The following is a 10,193-nucleotide window of genomic DNA, read 5'->3' as shown; positions in this document are numbered from 1 at the left end:
AATGAATTTATTACATAAATTAGCTTTAAATTATTTTTTTATTCTTAATTAGATGCTTGTATTTTTTATTAATTTTATATCGTTCTTGTCACTGATTGTTGCACCTATGGTCTTACTGCAGAGTTTAGGTGTGGAGTGATAGTTAAGTATTTGTAACGGCTAGTTATCGGTTACCTAGACCTAACTTTATTGCGTCAGTACAATGGTCACCGAATTATTTAGAAAAGTATCTGGGGATGTCGCAAAGTTCCTCGGAAATTGTCTACCGGGAGCGGGAGTTAGGTGTATGTAAATATCCTGCGCCCACTGTAACGTTGGTAATCATAACGTTGGGCGAATGAGTAATAATTATCAAATCGGGGGCAGTAAGCGACACGCATCAGTAAGAGATATGAATCTTACAAGGAAGTTAGAATATAAAGTTTACTTCTGTAATGTGATGTGACTGTATATGTTGTTGACTGGGTAATAGGTTTCACTATGATATGTATTATCGAAGGACAAATTGGGAAGCGGTTAAGAAAACGCTTATATTTTCTATTATAACGTTATATGCTTTTGCCGAATAGTTGGAATAAAGTGTCGATGACGGTTGTGTTGGAAACGTCGGCTTCTAGCTCTGCCTAGGCCAGACATTGAACTGATTGTATTGTATTGCGTATATAGTTATACGTTATACGGAGTTAGTACCTTCCATGGTTATAAGAATGAACGAGAGAAATGTCCCTGTATTGATAAGATGGTGAATGCTATACCCAATAATCTTGCCAACACACATTGACTGTCACACATCACCAAAACAACGTAGCATTTATGGGCATTGAAGGATCTGTTCAGTACCAGCTAAGATTGAACCTAGTCTCGGTACAGACACTATTGCGTTCACACACGGGAAGAAACATAGGTTAGTACAGGCTAAGGTACACTGAAACTTGTTCATAATATACAAATCTTCAGTCCTTTTAACCAAAAATTACACAGTAGAATAACTAGGAAGGAATAAATGTTACTAAATTCAGAAAGTGCAGATTGAAGTATAACGTCAGTTTTTTTTTTCTAGAAAATAATGTCTTTGTATATTCTCGCGTTGATTGCCATGTCGGTCGAAAACGGCACATCCAGACTGAAATCATGAATAGTTATAAATTTAATTGTACATTTTCCAAATGGTCAAAAACTTTAGTCCATGCTACTAAACCGTACGCGAACACCTGGGATGGGTTGAAGTACCAGCTAATTCCTAAGGATGCGACGATGCAGTGTAATCGCCACTTACTTGTTTTTTCGGCATGTAATAATAAAATAATCCAAATCCAGACGCATTGCTTTAACAGTGAGAACTTCCCCATGTCGTGGAAGATACTACTTGATACTAACCCTCTGGAGATGTGGATATGTGTCTGTTAGTAATACTGGCTTGCCGTTACCTTTTGTACAGATCATATACAGTTCAAAAAAATTAATATGAAAGAGGAACTACGGTGTCTAAAAAAAATCCTATAATACAGATAGTGTCGAGTATTAAACAAACAGGTTAGTTTAATTACTGTACGTACTCAAATATAATACGGAAACTCACAAAATCAATATTTACACATATAACATTACGAGTATTCGACATCAAACAACAAAAATAATCCCCCTTAATCCTCCTGAACTTCTTTTATTTTAGTCAAGCTTGATCCCATACTCCGCTTCGACGTCGCGTCATTTACACTCAAGCGTTGCTGCGTACAGATTGCACTCCAAGGTCTTGTTTTACTGGGTCGCAGTAATTGCCAAATGTCATGAAGCATGCGCAGACCTTTTATATTTACATGAATCGTGTCTGTGATTACGGGAAAGTTGGCATTTTGAAAATCAGAGATTTTCTTGTGAACTTATAGCAATTCTTCGTTTTCTGCACATTTTCCGTTGCATTTTTGAATCGGCAATATTGTAATATTTTGAAATCTTGCTAGAACTGTTTTTTTTAGTCCAAAAGAAAGCTAGTTTAATGATCTTTGCAATGGTGCATGACATGGACTTGCTTGACAAGTTGGCGTAGGTGGCGCCCTGGCCAACTTGACGCCACCTACGCCAACTTGTCAGGTTAGACATGGACCACACCGCGTTGTACCAGACAATGAATTGTGAGGTTAGAAATGACAATTTGTGCCCCATGTATGTCCTACTTCCTGTAACAGTGTGTAAATTTCTGTATACACAATGTACAAGAAATTAGCTGCATTTTCTGTTTTCAAGCAATCGTTTCGTTCACAGCATATGCAAAACAATTCTTCGTCTGTAATAAGCTCATCGATATCGTTCATGTCTTCTGAATTGTAAGAAATACAGCAGTTTCAGCGTCGTAGTCAAACTCGTGCGCGTAATCGATCGTCGCCATATTTGTTTATAGGAATTTGTCTCGAATTGTCAAGAAAATCACCGAGTGCTGCCGAAGGCGTCCGTAATATGCTAATGCATATTAATCTTCTATCGCGCTAACGGGAAAATGTCCTCCTTGGTTCGTTCGGCAAATAAACTCTATGATCTATGTAAAAACAGCGGCGATCATCCTGGTATATTTGATCTAAGCTTGGCTGTGATTCAACATAGTGAAATATTACATCACCGCGTTGTGCTCGCTATAGGTCCCACGCAACGTATGCAACTCGTGTACAATACCATGCGTTTTTCTCAGCGGCTTCGGCGCTTACTAGATATGTCTACTGGTGCGTAATTCTGCGCGTATCGCCGTCCCAATCTTTGCGTCCTTAATGTCGTCGAGAATCAGCAAGAATTGTTGCGTTGTTGTTCGTCGTGAACGTATATATTACGCGTCTGACACATATAATACGTTGTAATTTAAAATGCAGTGTTTATTATTCAATTCAATAGAAAATATACATATATAATTCATCAAATATCAAAGACAAATGCAGATAACGCCATCAACATGCAAGACTGTTTTGGGTCTAGACAAACTTCGTTCTTGATTATGATTTCCCGCTTACAATGGTTTTGGTTGTTTTATATTGACCAGATCATACCTTAGTCATTTCTCATTCAATTCATTATTATTATCGCTGTTGCTTTTGTGGTTAGTATTATAATCAACCAAATCATTTTCTATGCTATCATTATGATTATGATCGCCACAGTCAGCATTCTCACGGGATTCGGAATTACTTGAGTGCTGCTCATGGTCGCAGTCATCATCCGTACTTGTCCCGTGCTTGACGATGCAAACGGTAGCAATGATGGCAAATATACCAATGCCAATAAAAGACAAGGCTATCGATATTTTGGTGTACTTGGCTGCCTTAAGTCCGTTATTTCCTCGACGATGGCCAATAGCCTGTAATAAAGTATATTGTTCATCACTGAAACAAAGTATATCTTACAAAAACCAACGTTATGCATCTATGCTATACTGTATGTTGAATGCGGACGTTGCCGAATTTATACCTTTACCACCAATATCCACCAATACGAAACATACTTACTAAGAAATATTGGTATGATTTTTGATCTTGTAAGCATAAGTTAAAATCTTCCTTTCACGTACACGAAGTAACATTGGCTTAAAAGAAGTAGTTCCATATATAGATCAAACTGATAATTGTTGTGTGTTGTGTTGTGTTGCTCGTTCGCTCGCCATATATGTACATGCAAATTAATGTCGGTCTGTGTATTGTGTTGTTTATAGTTTAGTAATTTTCAAACTCACCAGACCTGACAGAACAACTGCAGGTAGTCCTAAAGGAAGAAACAGTATTAAAGCCACAATAGATAGCAGCAGGACGCTGATATCACCACAAGTAACACCGGGGGTAGCGCTAACTTTTTTAGACGTTTTTGTCAGATGTACGGTATTGGTCTCAATAATGGTGATGTTTTCTCCTGGAGGAACACTCTGAGAAATAAAAGTCGTTACTGTTGTTAGCTGAGGTCACGATGACAGAGACCAATTCTCTCGTAGACGAGTGCATTTTTTATTATAATAAACGATATTAATAACATTCTATGACAAAAGCAATATGTATGGAACATGAGCGAATTAATTCAAAAACCAATGACGTAATCAATAAAACAAAGTAGTGCGTGTTTTTACATTTCCATGTAAATAAACAACGTTCTGGCTAAAGTGAAAATGACCAAGGAAGTGGACAAGAACATATTTTTTGCATATATAACTTGTTTTCAGTTTAGCCACAATATGTTTGGAGTCATTGCAGGTGATTGGTGGAATTTGTATAAACTTGTAATTCACTTTCAAAATAATATTCGATCAAGCAAAAGAGAAAGAACTAATCCACCCTCATAATATATTTTTATAATTGAGGAGAAAAAATTTGATTTGTTTCACGGATTTTAGATATCGTAAAACTGGCTAGGCGATTAAAAATGGTGATTCAGTACTTCATATTATTGATATATATATTGTTAAAACCGATAGTAAAACTTGTTTCTTACTGTTGGATGGTCGATGTAATTCGGTAAGGCATAAGAAGGCCCTGTTTGAGGAACTTCCACAAACGTGCCAGGTACATTCTTTTCATTTACTGTCAGTTGCTCTTCTATGACAACTGATGGAGTTATGCGTATAAAACTCGTCGGTGTGCCTGGATAGGAAGGCGGTGGACCGCGTTCATCTACAATGAACACTGTTAAGATAATTATACGTTATTAAGTTAATATGACTTTGAACATAATTTTGTGAGCAAGCAACAACAACCACCCCACCCAAGATTAATAATACAACCGCATCTTGCATTTATACATATCCAAAGTCCGCAATGAATACATAAAGCACATTGTGTTGTCATAGGAAACTTGCTCGATTGCGAACAGTTCACCCAAGGAAACAAATTATTCAACTCCAATTCGGTTGTATGGCAAGTATTGTATGGCTTTAAAGGAGTTACATATGGCTGTCCGTCGTCAAATGGGACTCTATTAAATAGCTCTTGAATTACAATCCTAGTGAAAAAAAATCACTAGATCTATAACGTCACATTAAAAGAGCGAATGATGTAAAATTCTTGAATTGTCATTGTCGGTGACTTGTTTAAGCCTGTAAAGGGGCGGGCGTGTAATGATAAATGTGCTGTACCAATATGTCGAATTTTTACGTAAGTGTGCGAACTTTGTACCCGTTCTCATTATGAAAGATTGCCACAAAATCAAATGAATTACGAGAAAATTGTCAATCTGTAGTGCCGTTTAAGACCGGAATGTCGATGAATCAGCGGAAATAACAACTATTCATCAACAACAAAACTAGTATTCCAGACATTTGTAGTGTAAATGGCCTACTAGTATGTGATTGACGTATTGCAGAAGGGGTCCAACTGAAACCGTGGTTCCGATCTTTCAACATCCGGGAACTAACGCCGGTTCGACATGCTGATTCTCAACCGAGTACACCACTGCTAACTCCAACTTAGGAATATCAACCTGGATTCTTTTTAAAGACTCATTCAGATCTGTAGCATACAACTTTCACGTATCAGCTATAGACTTAGTTATTACTTTACATTACAAAAGTCGTGCACAGAAAAGAATAATCTGGCGATGATTGCTACATCAATCGAATCGTCGGTGATTTATTGGTGTAAAATTCTGAGGGACTGAAGCAGTTTTGCAAAAAAAATATAGTGAGATCCGTTCATTTGTTGATTTTGGATTTGCGAATCAAATCAATAGGTTATCACAAAACCAGCATGTGATGATAAACAGACACATAAATCAATACTAATATAATACTATAATTTAGCTGTCCCATATAATACAGCTGTGTTGCATGTCAGCTACCAACTACCTTACTACTCAAAACGTATTTGGTTATTTTTCACATTTTGAGCAAATATTTATTCCGTCTAGAATCTACTTTGCAGTGTTGTGGCCGTAGTTTTGCCAAATACTTCGCCGCTCTTGTTGTTGTTCATAAGACGTAACTTAAAACCGACTGATCCTACCCAAGAAATGCCATTGCAATTGTAGGATTCAGAGTGTTGTCTGTTCACTATGCTTTGCTATGATAGATGTCAGGTTAAGAATATGACAGTTTATAGAAAGTCTGTATAATAAGTTGCTCGTTGGATAATTTACTATATTGCAATAGCTCTTCCGGGAATAACATTTGAAAAATTCCTTGTGGAAATTGGAAAAAAGTGTCAAATGAAACCGCGCCTTGAAACAAAATTCCAGATACTGAACAGCTCACAAATAACTTGTCGAAGTATATCATGTTATTACCGTAACGCCATATGTTACAGCGTGCCACAATTTTGCGGTATTTTACGGGGTATTTTCATCCTACCATATTAGGAAATGCAAAAACATAGAATGATTACGCGCGTAAGCGTCCTCTAATAATATACACAAACATGGCTGCCACCAGAGTTAGACCGGACTCCAAAGAATCTCGCTGATTCTGTTATAAACATTTTGGATTTCGGAATTTCCATTGCGTATCCTTGGAAAGAAAATATGCAAAGTAATAAGGCTATTATGAAAATGCCTCAAAATATTAACTTAGACAGTGCGCCGTGCGCCATATTCCAGCTGTACTGTCTTCGTGCAAACTTTGAGATATTCTCGTAATAACCTCATATTAATAAATAGACATGTTATGAAGCATAAATAAGTAACTGCAGCACATTGTGGTGTTATAATACATCTAAAATATCTACATATGTTGCACTAAATGAATCAAGTCACACTTTGGAATCTAGCCGTGTCGTGTTGTCAGCGCTCAGGCCAGCCAGTTTTAATTACCGATCATTTCACTACTCTAGTTTAAGTTCCGATAAAAATAAGCTTATAAAACAAACAATCGAATTATAACAGGCACCTACTATTATTGTCTGCTCCGCTGCCCGACATATCTGTGTCTCAAACAACGCTGTTTCGTTATATACGTTGTCGCAAGTATCACACTGCTTATAAACTTCTAAACCTTCTTTCTTAGCTAGGTGCGCAGATTAAACTATATACACAGCAACCAGTGTTTGTCCAACAATGACATGACACTGAGTTTGTACGGGATGGACCATTCACAATTTTGGGGCATATCTAAGGTACAGTAGTCAAACGTGCTGTTGCTGAAATGGGTCTAACAGCGTAGTAGTAGATAACAGTAATAAATAACAGTACTTTTTGTTTTAATATATGAAATATAACATCTAAAACTTTCTAATTGCTCCAGTTCACGGTCGCGAGTCACTAACCCTGAATAATTATCAATTGACGTCAACGACGCTTATCATAAATCATATCTAAACTCAGCTATCATCTGTATTGACTGAATGCTATGAACGAGCTTGTGTTTATTGGCCTACATACATGCCTGACCGATATACACAATATATATGTCGAAAAGGACAAACAATTATCCCTCTCCTCAATAATTCTAAACAAATTAACTGTAAATGTGGGAGATTAAACGTACACAGTAAACGCTGAACATGAACAAATGTAAGAATGTTTTTTGTAGACATTTTGCCGTGACGACAATCAATAAATACTCCATCGGGACAATGGATGTGTATGTTTACTATTCAACATTTGTGATATTTATATTTGCGATTCGTGTTAGTAATATAGCTAATGACAGATAGGCAGTTCGACCTAGAGTTATGCTATACATTTATAATTCCTCTTACCTGGGATCAATTTAATCCACTGCGCCACTATAAGTATTATCCGAATATCAGTATATATGCTTAAATAATCCAAATATTTTTTCCACGTGTAACATTAGGTTTGATTCACGTATTAAAGGCTTGGAAAGACGCAACACATCGAAAACGAATAGAATGCAGTGCGTACAATATTTATCAATGACGTTACCGTAAGTACAAGTTCAAAGACCTCCTGCACTGACAGCAGTGTGTTGTCATATTATACTGTAGTACGTAGATATGCTGTTTGCATGTAAATAGTTATTGTATCACGTTATTTCGTACATATGTTCACACTAGTAACCGCGAAGTGCATACTAACATATACTTTAATGAGAACCGACCCATGAATGCCACATCGCATATGTGAATATATTTATATAATGCAATATTTGACCGAGTTTTTTCCTTATGTTAATTGTCATGTATTTTTTCAATTAATTGTATATACACCACTGCAAGTTTTGTTTCTATGCTGCATTGTGGTTTGGTACAAGTGGCCCAAGGTATTTCGTTATAGTGGTTTCAGTTGACATAATTTAAATCAAACAATATATCGTTTTATCTGCATTTTCCCCTCATGTTATTTGTAAATCACAGACTAGTTTGTATGAGTGTAGCTGACAAAGATACAATGAAGTTATAGAGTTATATTCCCTAATTATGTTAAAGACAAATCATTTGTTGTTGATGATGGGGTTGTGATAATGTCTGTCATAGCGCGATTTGACAACGCCGGTTGCTATGGACACGTTTGGATTTAAATGCTGTCCTGGCCCAGTAATTGTCCCTGTGCGAATGCATTGAGATATAACTATTTGAACAACTTTTCACCGGTATTATATGTAATTTTGACATATGAAATTCGGAGTCTGACCTCCCGAGATTGTTATGCCATTTCGACAATTCTGGCTATGTCATTAACATGAGTGTCTATGATTGGTTAAATGTTGCGGAGAATCCGACGTGTCATTACCATGTTATTAGCAAGTGCAATGTTAGAGGGCGCCATTTAGGTCTATGTCCTGTAAAGTTTATATCATATCATAATTGAACGGCTTGAAACTTCCACAGTTCTGCTAGTTTACGAGCTGAACCGATTGAGTTGTGAGTAATTATTGAAATGAACAAGTTTTATTCCGGAGAAGGTACTTAGCGCTAACAAGATGGAGTGCTAACAACGATGCCGAGTGATCTACGTGACAACGAGCACGACATTTAATCGTCACAGTTTATCAACAGTATCACGTGCATATCGTGTGTATATATCTCCAGAGTGTGACATGGTACATGCTAGATAAGAAAGAAAGCATATAACATAGTTATTTGTTGGTTGCATAAGGTTGACGTCACATATACTGTCAAATAAACTGTTTTCATTGTGCATGTTTTAGATTGTCTGAAGCTTGTGTCTTTTATTAACTGCAAACCCAAGTTTAAAATGTTTATATTGGTAAGCTCATGTGCATACTTTTAGAATTATTATACAGTCTAAAAAAGTTCGTTCAAATCCGTGCCACGAACAAGTCTCGTTGGAAAAGTATATTGCGGAATGAAAACATGTCCTATAGAGATTTGGTGCAAACACGGAGGGTGTATTCGGAGAACCAGCAAAAGGGGAGGGGATCAACAGCAACAAGGAAATGCATTGATATACTATATTTACACCTTCTCGAGGGTTGCACTGCTTTGGAATATCCAATGGCTTGCTGCAACGTGGAATGCGACTCTCACTACTAACAGTGAAAATCATTGTGTATTGTCCCCGTTTTTTTGCGCAAAGATCACTGAGAAATAATAAATATCCACCTCTGTCTTACCCGTCTAGATATGGGCCAGTGATTTCATGATATTCGCACAACATATTTCTGAATACAGTGACAAGTTGTATTACTTGGTATTTCTATAATGAAGACAATGACCTCGAAAAGTGTAATACTTAAATATTCTCAAACAATAACATACCAAGTAATAGGAATTAGTTTTATATATTTAGGTCAAAACATATGTTTTTATATCGAGTTATTGAAAGAGCTACTAATTCTACGTTGTTAGTTTGCCATATCACACATTTGAAAGAACCTCGCAAATAAAGATTTGCCTTGAAACAAACATTTCGAATACAATTAGCAGATTTTTAGTTATAATGATAAATAATCTCAAATCCAATAAAACAATACTATGTAAAATTATAATACATACAAATATAACAGAAATAGGTAATTGAAATTGAGCGGTAATGTTTATTTTGACTATGAAACAGAAAATCAGTTCTCGAGGGTTTGGCTTAAATACAACATTTGTTTACAACAACAACTTAGTGCATAACTTGCAGTTGATTCAATTCCGAATGCTAGAATTGCAATGAAACCAGTGGACTCTTGAAATAAGAAACAAACAAACAAACAGCAGAGGGCGCCATCACTCGTTTATTGATTAACTAAGATCAGGTGATATCCAGATTAACCATTTAAACCATACGTATTTGTCTTTTTTTAAATAGGAATAGGCATTACGCCACCT

At 36.4% G+C, this 10,193-nt stretch overlaps 1 protein-coding gene across 1 annotated transcript; it reads right to left on the bottom strand.

Moving 5' to 3' along the window:
• Nucleotides 1–2,915: 2,915 nt before the first annotated feature.
• On the bottom strand, nt 2,916–6,967 carry LOC100372160 (uncharacterized). Its single transcript, XM_002733609.4, has 4 exons — nt 6,846–6,967; nt 4,459–4,649; nt 3,713–3,898; nt 2,916–3,340 (listed from the first exon to the last, which is right to left on the bottom strand). The coding sequence occupies exons 1-4, from the start codon at nt 6,871–6,873 to the stop codon at nt 3,038–3,040; spliced, it is 708 nt and encodes a 235-aa protein (XP_002733655.4). The 5' UTR covers nt 6,874–6,967; the 3' UTR covers nt 2,916–3,037.
• Nucleotides 6,968–10,193: the final 3,226 nt, after the last annotated feature.

Source organism: Saccoglossus kowalevskii, chromosome 9 (assembly GCF_978046115.1).
Source record: "Saccoglossus kowalevskii chromosome 9, keSacKowa6.1, whole genome shotgun sequence".
Classification (NCBI taxonomy): Eukaryota; Metazoa; Hemichordata; class Enteropneusta; family Harrimaniidae; genus Saccoglossus; species Saccoglossus kowalevskii.
The sequence above is the reverse complement of the archived record's forward strand: the minus strand, read 5'-3'. Positions and strand labels throughout refer to the sequence as shown.